The sequence below is a fragment of the Oncorhynchus kisutch genome, linkage group LG16 (assembly GCF_002021735.2).
Source record: "Oncorhynchus kisutch isolate 150728-3 linkage group LG16, Okis_V2, whole genome shotgun sequence".
Lineage (NCBI taxonomy): Eukaryota > Metazoa > Chordata > Actinopteri > Salmoniformes > Salmonidae > Oncorhynchus > Oncorhynchus kisutch.
The window spans coordinates 49,199,713-49,214,420 of NC_034189.2; the positions used below are offsets into that span (position 1 = coordinate 49,199,713).

The 14,708-nt window shown below is 43.5% G+C and overlaps 1 protein-coding gene across 1 annotated transcript; it reads left to right on the forward strand.

The window, feature by feature from the left end:
* Positions 1–6,177: 6,177 nt before the first annotated feature.
* Positions 6,178–10,347, forward strand: LOC109879366 (histone deacetylase complex subunit SAP18). Its single transcript, XM_020471538.2, has 4 exons — positions 6,178–6,353; positions 6,621–6,730; positions 7,470–7,592; positions 9,571–10,347. The coding sequence occupies exons 1-4, from the start codon at positions 6,282–6,284 to the stop codon at positions 9,734–9,736; spliced, it is 471 nt and encodes a 156-aa protein (XP_020327127.1). The 5' UTR covers positions 6,178–6,281; the 3' UTR covers positions 9,737–10,347.
* Positions 10,348–14,708: the final 4,361 nt, after the last annotated feature.

Genomic DNA, 14,708 nt, shown 5'->3' on the forward strand with positions numbered 1-14,708 from the left:
GAACATCTCTAAAGCTAAGAGCATTGTATTTGGTACAAATCATTCTAGACCTCAGCTGAATCTGATAATGAATGGTGTGGTTGTTGAACAAGCTACTTGGCATTACCTTATATGGTAAACTGTCATGGTCAAAACATATAGATTCAATGGTTGTAAAGATGGGAGAGGTCTGTCCATAATAAAGAGATGCTCTGCTTTTATGACATCGCACTCCATAAAGCAAGTCCTGCAGGCTCTAATTTTGTCTTATCTTTACTATTGTCCAGTCATGTGGTCGAGTGCCTCAAGGAAAGACCTAGTTAAGCTGCAGCTGGCCCAGAACAGAGCGGCATGTCTTGCTCTTTATTGTAATCAGAGGGCTAATATAAATACTATGCATGCCAGTGTCTCTTGGCTAAGAGTTGAGGAGAGACTGACCGAATCACTTCTTCTTTTTATAATATACATTAATGTGTTGAAAATTCCAAATCGTTTGCATAGTCAACTTACACACAGCCCTGAAACCCACACTTACTCCACCAGACATGGCACCAGTCCCCAAATCCAGAACACATTCAAGAAAGCGTACAGTATTATATAGAGCCCTTATTGCATGGACTCATATCGCTCAAATGAAAAAACAGATAAAGCAACACCTTACGGCACAACGTCTCTCCCCTATTTGACCTAGAAAGTTTGCGTGTTTGCATTGATATGTAGGCGATGTGTGCCATTTTTAAATTGATGTAGTTCTGTCCTTGATCTGTTCTTGTCTATTAATGGTGTGTATTATGTCATGTTTCATGTTCTGTGTGGACCTCAGGAAGAGTAGCTGCTGCTTCCGCAACAGCTAATGGGGATCCTGATAAATGACCAAATACCAAAGATGTTGAGGAAGTGAGGTACGCTCATTGTAACCAAATGTCTCCTCTCTGTCGTATCACTCCCATCTCTGCCCCTACTAAGCTGATGGTGGCGGCCAGTGATGACAGTAATGTGTCCATTACATTAGATGTCTTCAGGTGAGCAGAGAGATGAGGCATTTTAGCCATAATACCCTATGTACTGCTGCTCCATACAGGAGGAGGAGGCAGCAGTCAGCCACTCACAGCCCAGAGGAAGGCCAAATTCACAGTGACTCGCACACACACACACACACACACACACACACACACACACACACACACACACACACACACACACACACACACACACATGCATGCACACATGTCCAGAACCCGGGCAGCACACATTAAAATGTCCAAATTACCTTCAAAATCAGCCTACAGTATACACTTTCAAAGAGACTCTGAAGTGTCTACCTCCGCTCTCCATCCCCTCTTTTCACATCAGTCAGTCACCTTGTTACCAGATTCAGGTACAGGAGCTACAGTAAATGTCTCTGTTCTCCCTGAGGCAGAATCAACACCAGCAGGGTTACAAGGCCCCATTGTGTCCATCTGAAAAGAGGGGTTTATACATTACATCTAAACGCATAGAGGATAGAGGGATTCAGGGGAATGAGAGAAAATGGACAGAGGAAACTATCCCTTTTTAGAGAGGAGATGGAGGGGGGTCATTGATCGTAATCCGGTTATTGCGAAAATAATGAATTGATATCAGTGTCTTGAGAGGGCTCTAAAACACACTGTTATGGGAGAGAGAGACAGAGAAACAGAGAGAGAGAGAGAGAGAGATGGAGGGGTGGAGAGAGAGAGATACAGAAAGACAGAGAGAGATAGGGATGGAGAGAGAGAAAGAGAGAAAGCTAGAGAGAGAGAGAGGTGGAGAGAAAGAGAGAGCGAAAGCAAGAGAGAGAGAGAGAGAGAAGAAAAGAAGAATGAAAAGAGAGAGAGAGAGTGGCGGATAGATTCTTTGAAGTGGATCCATGAGAATTCTGGTGCGGGGCTGCGAGGGGATGGGCCTGGTCGGGGTAAAATGGATGTGATTGTTAGTGAGAGTAGACCCTGGTCATCCAGCCAGCAGCCGAACAGAGGAGGCCAGTGTGAGGGCTCTCTCAGCGGGAAGGATAGACAGTGGGAGAGAGAGGCTCTAGCTGCATGTGATTAACAGTAGGTCTCGGCCGTGTAGGTGGACAATTACCATTGATCCCGGCCAAGTTAGTTGTGATAGATGAGGGTGGAACGTGCTTGACTCTAGTTTCTTCAATACACAGCAATTTGAATACTGATAAACAGTATCAAAGGGTAATCTCATAGTTGGCTTTAGTTGGCTTAAAAGGCCAGAAGTCACTTGATGGAGTTGGGTTGACTCAATTCATTTCAAGGCAAAACACATTTGATATGCAGCTGTATTGTGTAACTCCTGATGAGGGAGGTTTGGGCTGATCTGAGAACAGGGGTCAGAGGTGATCTACGACTGGACGGTCCCACTCCTGCTGGCATGCCGCACACACAAGCATGCACATGCACACACTTGCACGAGTGCACACACACAGATGTCCAGGCCAGAGGCTCAGACAATGGGGCTTGCAATGCAGACCCAACTGCAAACCCATAATTTATATCCAGTACATTTACACACTCACTAAGTCAGTACAGTATGTGGAGATAAGCAGAGGCATACGTAGACACGCGCACAACTACAAACACACACCCGTGTATAGAAATTCACACACGATCTGCATTGATAGATAGCCTATACAGGCACTACATTGCCCAGTCTCTCTGGTATGCTTTATAGACTACTGTTTTTTGACATGCACTGTCCACACTCCAGCAGACAAATCAATTAAATCATTATGTCAGATTTGAGCTACACCTCAATTGCTGGAAAATGGTTATTTCTTAATTAACACAAATGATGATGACAAATGTGGGGTTTCAATAGTGGCTTCTTTCCTCGACACAGATGGTCGCCTTTTTCTGTATTATTTCTTACATTGTTAGCCCTGAAAATCTCAAGTGTTATTACCTACAACCAGGAAGAACTATTGGATATAAAGCAATGTCAACTTACCAACATTACGACTAGGAATACGTCTTTCCCAAAGTGAATCCTTTGTTCGGACCTCCACCCTGGACATGGGATCTTATCCCAGAGGCCGACTGAGCGGCCTACTGGTCTCAGAAGGCGAGCACACCATCCACCGCTTCCGAGCATATTACTCAGAACAAGACTTCCTAAATTCTATCAGCATATTGACTGCACAACACGAGCTGCTAGCATTCTGGATCATTGCTACTCTAACTTCCGTGATGCATACAACGCCCTCCTCCACCCTGCCTTCGGCAAATCTGACTATGACTCCATTTTGTTGCTCCCAACCTGTAGCCAAAAACTAAAACAGGAAACGCCCGTGCTCAGGTCTATGCAATGCTGGTCTGATCAATCGGATTCCACGCTTCAAGATTGCTTCGATCACATGGACTGGGATATGTTCCGGATAGCCTCAGACAATAACATTGATGTATACGCTGACTCAGTGAGCGAGTTTATTAGCAAGTGCATTGGAGATGTCGTACCCACTGTGACTATTAAAACCTTCCCTAACCAGAAACTGTGGATTGATGGCAGCATTCGCGCAAATTTGAAAGCGCGAACCAACGCTTTTAATCACGGCAAGGTGACTGGAAACATGACCAAATGCAAACAGTGCAGTTATTCCATCCTCATGGCAATCAAACAAGCAAAGCATCAGTATAGAGACAAAGTAGAGTCGCAATTCAACAGCTCAAACACGAGACGTATGTGGTAGGGTCTACAGTCAATCACGGATTACAGAAAGAAAACCAGCCCCCGTTGCAAACATCGGCGTCTTGCTCCCAGACAAATTAAACAACTTCTTTGCTCGCTTTGAGGACAATACAGTGCCACTGACACGGCCCACTACCAAAGCCTGTGGGCTCTCCTTCACCGTGAGTAACATGAGTAAAACATTTAAACGTGTTAACTCTCGCAAGGCTGCCGGCCCAGACGGCATCCCTAGCCGCATCCTCAGAACATGCGCAGACCAGCTGGCTGGTGTGTTTACTGACATAGTCAATCAATCCCTATCTCAGTCTGTTGTCCCCACATGCTTCAAGATGGCCACCATTGTTCCTGTTTCCAAGAAAGCTAAGGTAACTGAACTATATTACTATCGCCCCCTTTGCACTCACTTCTGTCATCATGAAGTGCTTTGAGAGACTAGTCAAGGATCATATCACCTCCACCCTACCTGATACCCTAGACCCACTCCAATTTGCTTACCGCCCCAATAGGTCCACAGATTATGCAATCGCCATCACACTGCACACTGCCCTATCCCATCTGGACAAGAGGAATACCTATGTAAGAATGCTGTTTATTGACTACAGCTCAGCATTTAACACCATGGTACCCTCCAAAATCATTTCTAAGCTCGAGGCCCTGGGTCTGTGCAATTGGGTCCTGGACTTTCTGACGGGCCGGCCCCCAGGTGGTGAAGGTAGGAAACAACATCTCCACCCCGCTGATCCTCAACACTGGGGCCCCACAAGGGTGTGTTCTCAGCCCTCTTCTGTACTCCATGTTCACCCATGACTGCGTGGCCATGCACGCCTCCAACTCAATCATCAAGTTTGCAGACGGCACTACAGTGGTAGGCCTGATTACCAACAACGACGAGACGGCCTACAGGGAGGAGGTGAGGAGCCTCAGAGTGTGGTGTCAGGAAAACAACCTCTCACTCAACGTCAACAAAACAAAGTAGATGATTGTGGACTTCAGGAAACAGCAGAGGGAGCACCCCCCCATCCACATCGAAGGGACAGTGGTGGAGAAAGTGGAAAGTTTTAAGTTTCTCTGCGTACACATCATGGACAAACTGAAATGGTCCACCCACACAGACAGCGTGATGAACCTCAGGAGGCTGAAGAAATGTGGCTTGTCACCTAAAACACTCACAAACTTTTACAGATGCACAATCGAGAATATCCTGTCGGGCTATATCACCGCCTGGTATGGCAACTGCACCGCCCTCAACCGCAAGGCTCTCCGGAGGGTAGTGTGGTCTGCACAACGCATCACTGGGGGCAAACCACCTGCCCTCCAGGACACCTACAGTACCAAAAGTCACAGGAAGGCCAAAAAGATCATCAAGGACAACAACCACCCGAGCCACTGCCTGTTCACTCTTCTATCATCCAGAAGGCGAGGTCAGTACAAGTTCATCAAAGCTGGGACTGAGAGACTGAAAAACAGCTTCAATCTCAAGGCCATCAGACTGTTAAACATCCCTAACATAGAGGCTGCTGCTAACATACAGACTCAAATCTCTGGCCACTTAAATAAATGGACTTCACAAAGTTATCACTAGTCACTTTAAATAACGTCACTTTAATAATGTCTACATATCCTACATTACTCATCTCATATGTATATACTGTATTCTATACCTTTACCTATCTTGCCTATGCTGTACGGCCATCGCTCATCCATATATTTATATGTACATATTCTTATTTATCCCTTTACATTTGTGTGTATAAGGTAGTTGTTGTGAATTTGTTACATTACTTGTTAGATATTACTGCATTGTCGGAACTAGAGGCACAAGCATTTCGCTACACTCACATTAACAGCTACTAACCATGTGTATGTGACCAATAAAATTCGAATTGATTTGATTTGACATGAACTGGGAAGTGAACAAAATATTCTCAGTAGACATCCACTTACAGTATTTTAATCTTATTGAGGAGAGGAGATTTAGAATATGTATATGCACCACTGTCCCATAAGAGTGGGGTACATTGAGGTTGACATTTAAAATGGTTAAGGGTTAAGGTTATGGTTAGGTACAGGTTATGGTTAGGGTAGGGGTTAAGGTTCCCGAGTGGTGCAGCGTTCTAAGGCACTGCATGTCAGTGCTAGAGACTCTGGTTTGATTCCAGGCTGTATCCAGGCTGTATCACAACTGGCCCTGATTAGGAGTTCTATAGGGCGGCGCACATTTGGCCCAGCGTCGTCCAGGGATAGGGTTTGGCCAGGGTAGGCCGTCATTGTAAATAATAATTTGTTCTTAACTGACTTGCCTAGTTAAATAATATAATTGTCTACCGCCACCTGTTGGGAGGAAACTGGAAATACAATCATTCACTTGAGAACTATCTTTAATTAGATGTTTATAAAAAGCTAACTGGAATCTATTCGTATATGTTTTTTATACGGCAATCGTTAAAGTTTTAGAACGTTTTTGCGCACCTTTCCTACGTCATCATGATGGAAAAGCGGAAGCGGAAACAACTGTTTGGCACAGTGTTTGCAAATCTTCTGGTGTGAGCATCAACGTCAATTAATTAACTTCTTTACTCCCTAAAATGGCTCTTGAATCAAGAATCACACAAGAAGAGATTCGAAAAATCCCCGAAAAGCCTATCGACCGAGAAAAGGTAGCTATAAGCGTTTTTATCTTCGCTTGGTTTGTGAGACAGCAATTCGTTAACGTAACGTTAACTAGCATGCTAACAGCCTGCTGTGCTAGCAAACGCAGCTGCACTGCTTGAACTGTGCAAGTGACTCACACTTAAAACTCAACTAATTGGTTGTAGTTCTGTAAGTGGCTATACGGGCATTTAATATTTTTTCCTGCTACCACATTTTCTAGGAGACTAGCCACGTGCCTGTCTAACTAACGTTAACTGTTTGTGTGTCTATAGACTTGTCCTCTTCTGCTGCGGGTATTTACGACCAACGGTGGCAGGCATCACAGAGGGGACGAATTCGCACGAGGACAAGTTCCTTCAAGTGAGCTGCAAATCTACACATGGTAAGAAGATGTAAATGGTTGGCTGCACCTAGGGTCTAGAGCGTTGGGCCAGTAACCCAACGATTGCTAAATCGAATCCCCAAGGAGACAAGGAAATAATCTGTAGTTTGCCCCTGAACAAGGCAGTTAACCCACTGTTCCTAGGCCGTCATTGTAAATTAGAATTTGTTCTTAACTGACGTACCTAGATAAATAAAGATTTTTTAAAAATGTGATAGCCAGTGCTCGAATTGGACAGAAATAGGTGCCGGGGTTGTGCTGAAAATCTTCCCTTTGCCAGAATTCACCCTCCCTTCTAATTTCATTCAGAGGGGGGTTCACCCAGGGCGCCATACAAGCTTGAACCGCCACATACACTTGAAACAAATAGCAAAACTGCAGAGAAATTCTTTCTGCTACTAAGATCTGAGTGAAGAGCAGAAATCTCAACTAGCAAACAGGTCGCAGAAATGAAGAACACAAAGGGAGGGGGGGGGGGGGGGGGGTCTGGCAGGGGGAGATTTTCGGCACAACACCGGTACTCATTTTGGGTGCTTATATTTAGGTGCAGGAGTGCCACAATACCTTTGAGCTAATATTCTATAAGAGGTGCATGAACTCAAGGAGTAAAAAATGTGGTACTGCCATTCTGCTCTGCCCAAGTTGAGCACTGGTGGTAGTATTGTGTGTATTATACAGGGTACCATGGCTACATAGTTTTGATTATTGTGGTGATAAATTATGTTGTGTCCTTCTGAAGGATGGATGCCTCGCTAAAGGAGCTGACCAGCCTAGTGAAGGAGGTGTACCCTGAAGCTCGGAAGAAAGGAACACACTTTGGTTTCGCCATTGTTTATCCTGAGCCCAAAAGAAATGGCTACAGGTTAGTATACTACTCTCCGGCCCTAGCTTAAAGGTAGAGTCAGCGATATGACAGAGGCACAAAGTAAACAGTAGTGGGTCAGTTTTGGCAACAACTAAGAGCGTTGAAGCACAAGTCTCAACTTCTCTGCTGTTTTGGTCCCATGGCTATCACGCTGTGTCAGCGTGACGTGAACCCTTTCACATCTGCAGGTACTGTGAGAGCGAAGTTTTGCATCAGAGCACCTGGGCTCTTGTAGACTGAAGTCACGCTATGCTCTATAATCTTGGACACAGGGTGTGCACGGTTTTGTTCCAGTCCAGTACTAACACACCAGGGTTTCTGTGGTGCTGGACAACATGACCGGGAAGATTTGAAAATGTGTCCATATGGCAGAGGCTGGTGATCTCGTGTTAGTAGACTTTTAAATTCAATGACATTTTAATTGAGATTTTTATGATTAACCACTTCACCATGATTTTGAGGAACAAAACCGTTTGTGAAATGAAACTGGTCCATGAAAATGAGTATCTGAAAATATAACTAGCAGGCAGAAGGTTAGAAATGGTAGGATAAATTGTAAGCTTCCCCAAACTTGATACTCACGCGCTGCCTATGAAGCCTTTATAAAATAATTGCCGTCGTTTCCATGGTCGGATTTAGCCTATAGGCTACTTTGAAGCAAGGTAAGACATGTCTCATAATATTAAATAAAATATTCAGGTTTCAAACAATGAAGTATTTAAAAAACAAAATACATACTGCCTCCAGCTCACATTGTAAAGTGGTGGATGTCACGCTGATAGCTTGTTGGCCTGCACTTTCACAGTGAATGGGAGGTGTGCTTCAATTACCAGTTGAGAAATCAAAATGGTAGCTCTCTTTAATCGTGTACCAAAACTGTTAACATGCAATTGCATTTAGAAATGGTTGTGCATTGAATGGGCTGATAAATCACATGTTTTACTCCAGCAGTAACCAGTTGAGCTGCAGGAGAAATCCCGCTTAAAATAGGCTGTGTATGCATGTGTGATAGTTGTATTGGATAAATAAGATACACAATGAATAACAAATACACACAGGACAACTTGAATTCCACTAAAGTGGAGTGCTGCAGAGATGGTTGATTTTCTGGAAGGTTTTCCCATCTCCACAGAGGAACTCTGGAGCTCTGTCGGTGACCATCGAGTTCTTGGTCACCTCCCTAACCAAGGCCCTTCTCCCCCAATTGCTCTGTTTGGCTGGGAGGCCAGCTCTAGGAAGAGTCTTGGTGGTTCCAAACTTATTTCATTTAAGAATGATGGAGGCCACTGTGTTCTTGGCCATCTTCAATGTTGCAAAAATGTTTGATACCCTTCCCCAGATCTGTGCATCGACGCAATCTTGTCTCGGAGCTCTACGGACAATTCCTTTCGACCTGGTTTGGTTTTTGCTCTGACATGCACTGTCAACTATGGGACATTTTTTATATAGACAGGTGTGCCTTTCCAAGTCATGTCCAATCAATTGATTTTACCACAGGTGGACTCCAATCAAGTTGTAGAATCTCAAGGATGATCAATAGGAACAGTATGCACATGAGCTCAATTTCAAGGCTCATAGCAAATGATCTGAATACCTATGTTTTTTTTTATATAGCAAAAATCTTTAAAAAACAACTTGTTTTCGCCTCGTCATTATGCGGTTTTGTGTGTAGATTGATGAGGAAAACAATTAATTTAATACATTTTAGAATAAGCCTGTAACATAACAAAATGTGGAGAATGTCAAGGCGTCTGAATACTTTCCGAATGCTCTGTAGTTGTTGCGGAAGTTGGCCAGACATTGCTGTTTGCTTTGTGCATTCCTGACTACCTTAAATCAAGAGCTTGGTGGTCAGTGGATTGGGTAAATCGGCTGTTTGCCTTTTTAAAAGTATTTAAACATGGCCTCAGTTGTTTGATTGGATGATGTCATTATGAAAGTACTGTTGTCTCACCCACGGTCTCTATGGTTACAGAGTGAAAGACATCGGCAACACTGTGTCAGGCAGGAAGGGGGAAAATGACTCCATGACGCTACAGTCGCAGCGCTTCCAGATAGGAGACTACCTGGACATAGCCATCACACCACCCAACAGAGCCCCCCCACTTAACCCACGCATGGGCATGGGGAGGCCCTTCTGAACACATCCACACCTGAACATAACCATCATATCACAAAACCCAAACCCACCTCTAAACATACATAAAGCCTTTCTGATCACACTGACTGACTCTTACCATCTCTCAGGAGACTACCGTGACTTTCAATAGGGCCATCCTTCAGATTTCACTGTCCCCCACATACATGCTTTTTTTGGGGCCTTTTTATCTTCTGATAGATCATATTTATCAGACATGCATGTTCATTTTTTACCCTCGTCTCCCATCTTGGATAATGTGAAATAAAGTTGCCGTCTTTCGTCTTAAAACCATTTCTGTCATTCCTTTTTATAACAATACCAGCAGAAAGAGTGTTTGTGTAATGCCTTGTCTGGTGTAGTTGGGGTTGTTGCAGTGTCATAATGGTTCCTGTAGGGGGCAGCATTAAGACACAAACTGTTAACCCAGTCTAGACCCCTTCCCACTAGAACAGAGGAAGCCATCTGGGGCCTTGTTTCCTTTCATCCCAGCTCATCTGTTTCCAAAGGCTTCTCTTGGAATGTTTCTTTTTTCATCCGTAATATACTTTTTTTTCTCTCTTTGTCCCCCCCCTCCTTGTGAAGAGTGATGTAATAAAGCTGTTGGCATGGTGATTACTAGATCCCTTATTTCTGGAATCAACAGTAATGAGGAAGGAACATCGGGGCTGGCGAGCGCATCACAGATATGATGGATCCCAGTGGTCCTGCAGAACCAAACCTGTACTGTCATCTAGGCCGGGGAACCCCTCTGCCATCTGCTCATCTGGCTTGGATCCAGTTATTGAATCGGATGTTTTATATTGATGAATGTCTCTTATACTATACTTCACTTAGGAGAGACCTTATAGACATATCAGTTGCCAGTAATTCTAATTGTTCTATATCTATGATCGACTACCAATAAGGATAGCCATTTTAATGTTCTGGGCCCATAGCTACAAAGCGTCTCAGTGCTGATCTAGGATCCGTTTGGCCTTTTAGATCATAATTAAAATATATGGTCAGGTCCTAGATCAGCACTGCTACTCTGAATTGCTTTGTGGACATGGGATCAATTTTTTTTTTCACTTGACCAAATTCTGATGTAGCTTAAAAAAATGATTGTGTAAAAAAAAAGTGACTGGCTTTCTTTCAAATATAATAATCAGTGAGTTTGAAGACTTGTTTTCAAACCTGCTCCTGTCCCTGGTTCTAAGGTCTGCAATGATTGATAATGCATCACTGCTAATGTTGTCAGTCATTAATTCACATTACACACTGCTATCATTGGATGCAGCAGACTGAGAAAGGTTGACACCATTGAGGGTTTTATTAGAGATGAATATTTGCACATATTAAATAAGAATCAAGTATGACATCAAAACATGACCATATAGGGTGTTTACAGCTGTGTCCCCTGAGGGACAATAATGTTTTTCTTGTCTTACATCTCGTATCTGCGTAAGGCATCCCAATTTGTTTGTGGTGGTTGTCAACATTGTCTATGTGGCAACACATGCCTTGCAGTGTAAGTTGATGCATATTTCCTGAAGAAGATATTCATCTGAGGCTAAGCGGTTTTGACGTGACTTTCCCATTTCATTCCTCCAATGGTTTCTACAGGGAACAGACACAAAACAGTGACATGCTGACCACCGAATCACCCACAGTCAGGAGCGTTGTAGTATAATGCTTCTAGGTTAGGTTCATTTACAGCATCGTTGATCTATTGATTCTCAGATATACTGGAACAACCTCGGAATAGGTTGTCATGTCAGATCAGTGGTCCAGTCACTGGGGTTATTGAGCCAACTATATACTGTAATAGTGTAATGGGTATTGTGTCTCTGAAATGAGAAGAGACATCACAGAGAATAACACAACAGACTGACTCTTCAGTGGCAATTTGCTTTAATGACAACAGACATTTGAATCAGAGGAGCAAACCACTTTTCATCAGAGCAAATATGGGCTGAGTTATTCCACCTGAGCTACGCAGAGAGGCCACGGTGGGCATTCAGAGTAAATGGGAAGAGATGTAAAGACAAGCCCATGTTTTAGGGAGAGAGCGTTTTCTCTCTGCCTGCATGCCCTCCCGGTTCATTCATTCGACACGCTGCTGTCAGACGAGTGTGAGAGCGGGAAACCTGTTTATTCTCCGAGAGCAATCGCTGGGTTTATTTATAGTTGGCCCCCAACTGGGTGTGTGGCACTTGGAGAAATTGCCAATTAAGGAGCAAGCACACCAATGATTGCAGGACTGCATTGGTGAGACAGACACAGCTGCGACAATGGACAGGATGGATAGAAAGGAGTAGAACATGAATGAAGAAATGAAGCAGCACTCACACACCCAAGTCCCTTTGCCAATTAAATGAATGGTTTTAATATCTGAGTATCCTAGATTAGATTAGAATTGCAGATGATATGATATTAACAGGCAAGTGCACTCTTGATTCAGCCACATCCATCATATTACATATGCAACAGTGTGCTCATGCCAAGATGTGTGTGTGTTTAATTTCTATCTCTGACCTGATGGTGTACTCAGCCTAGTAGCCACCCAGTCGTAGCTGCACACTGTCCAACGGGCTAATTGAGATGAATAGTTATTTCCCTGTGTGCGGTGGTGCTACCAGTCCAGTAGGGCTGAGCGACTCTACAGAGTTATCGACAGAGTTTGGCTTGCCTTTGGCCATTATTGTTTTCAACCAAAAACCCTTGTTGAAATCAAAATGGACAGAATCTAATACCATGTCTTTTAACATTATTATGAGGTACACTAAGTATACAAAATATTAAAGATGCACTATGCAGAAATCGCACCGGCATTTCTTTGTTGCTAAAATTAGAATAGTTAGCCTAATTTCAGTTTGTGTGAAAAAACAAGCAAGAATAGTGTAGATAATCATTGTAACAACAAAACCGCTGTGAAATATCTTTCCCATAACCATGAATATAGTATTTTCAACTATTTGAAGCTGGTGTATAAAAACACAAGTAAAAGGCACAAACACAAAACTTAAGAATGGGAAGCATAGAAATAGTGCACATAGAACAGATACACCGCTTCTTAGACTTGCTTTCAATGACAATGACAGATCTATAACACAAAAAGTTACATATTACAGCTTTAAGAACACCTCCCTAACATTGAGTTGTCCAGACCTGTGCCTGGGTGCATCTTCTACTGGCAGCCTCTTCAGCCACCCACTCTGGTCTGAGTCACAGACCATGGCATCAGCCTGGCAAGACGACCTTGAACTTACACTGGAGGCTCATGGGACAGGGGCCAGTGTGTGTGTCTGATACGGACGGCTGACATTAAATGGCATTTCTGGCAGCAGGTGTGTTTGAAGGAAACCTATTAAGAAAGAGACTCACCCCCATCTCTCTCTCTCTCTCTCTCTCTCTCTCTCTCTCTCTCTCTCTCACATTCACCCCCTCTCTCTCTTTCTCTCTCTCTCTGTCTCTCACACACACACTCACTCACTCACTCACTCACTCACTCTCTCTTTCTTTCTCTCTTTTACTCCCCCTTCTCTCTCAACCTATCTATTTATGTTTCTATCTATTTACAGTGCATTCGGAAAGTACTCAGACCCCTTGACTTTTTCCACATTTTGTTACATTACAGCCTTATTCAAAAATGGATTAAATACAAATCTACACACAATACCCCATAATCACAGATCGAAAACTGGTTTTTAGAATTTTTTGCAAATACAAAAATACTTCATCTGTGGAGATGGGGGAAAATTCCAGAAGGAAAACCATCTCTGCAGCACTTCACCAATTAGGCCTTGATGGTAGAGTGTCCAGACGAAAGCCACTCCTCAGTAAAAGGTAAATGACAGCTCACTTGGAGTTTGCCAAAAGGCACCTGAAGACTCTCAGACCATGAGAAACAAGATTATCTGGTCTGATGAAACCAAGATTGGACTCTTTGGACTGAATGCTAAGCGTCACGTCTGGAGGAAACCTGGCACCATCCCTACGGTGAAGTATGGTGTTAGCAGCATCATGCTGTGGGGATGTTTTTCAGTGGCAGGGACTGGGAGACTAGTCAGGACCGAGGGAAAGCTTACAGAGCAAAGTACGGAGAGATCCTTGATGAAAACCTGCTCCAGAGCGCTCAGGACCTCAGATTGGAACGAAGGTTCACCTTCCAACAGGACAACGACCCCAAGCACACAGCCAAAACAACGCAGGAGTGGCTACGGGACAAGTCTCTGAATGTCCTTGAGATGTCCAGCCAGATCCTGGACTTAAACCTGATCAAACATCTCTGGAGACCTGAAAATAGCTTTGCAGCAACACTCTCCATCCAACGTGACAGAGCTTGAGAGGATCTGCAGAGAAGAATGGGAGAAACTCCCCAAATACAGGTGTTCCAAGCTTGTAGCGTCACACCCAAGAAGACTTGAGGCTGTAATCGCTGCCAACGGTGCTTCAACAAAGTACTGAGTAACGGGTCTGAATATTTATGTAAATGTGATCTTTTATTTTTTATTTTTTAGCAAAAATGTCTCAAAACCTATTTTTGCTTTGTCATTATGGGGTATTGCTTGTAGATGGATGAGGGGGAAAAACAATTAAATACATTTTAGAATAAGGCTGTTACGTAACAAAATGTGGAAAAAGTCAAGGGATCTGAATACTTTCCGAATGCGCCGTATATGTTCAGAGAATATTAGCTGCCTCATTAACTACGTAGCATCACGTTTGAATTCATTAACTGCATTGATGGGAATTTTAATTCTCCAGCCTCAATGCTTTTTCCACACTAAGAGGTTTGTATTGGGAACACATTATCAGATGGCAGGAGGTAAAAAGCCCCGGGGCTATATGTTTGATGCCTCTGCAAACCCTCTATATACCAACCCTCTACATACCAACCCTCTATATACCAACCCTCTATATACCAACCCTCTATATACAAAACCTCTATATACCAACCCTCTACATACCAACCCTCTATACACCAACCCTCT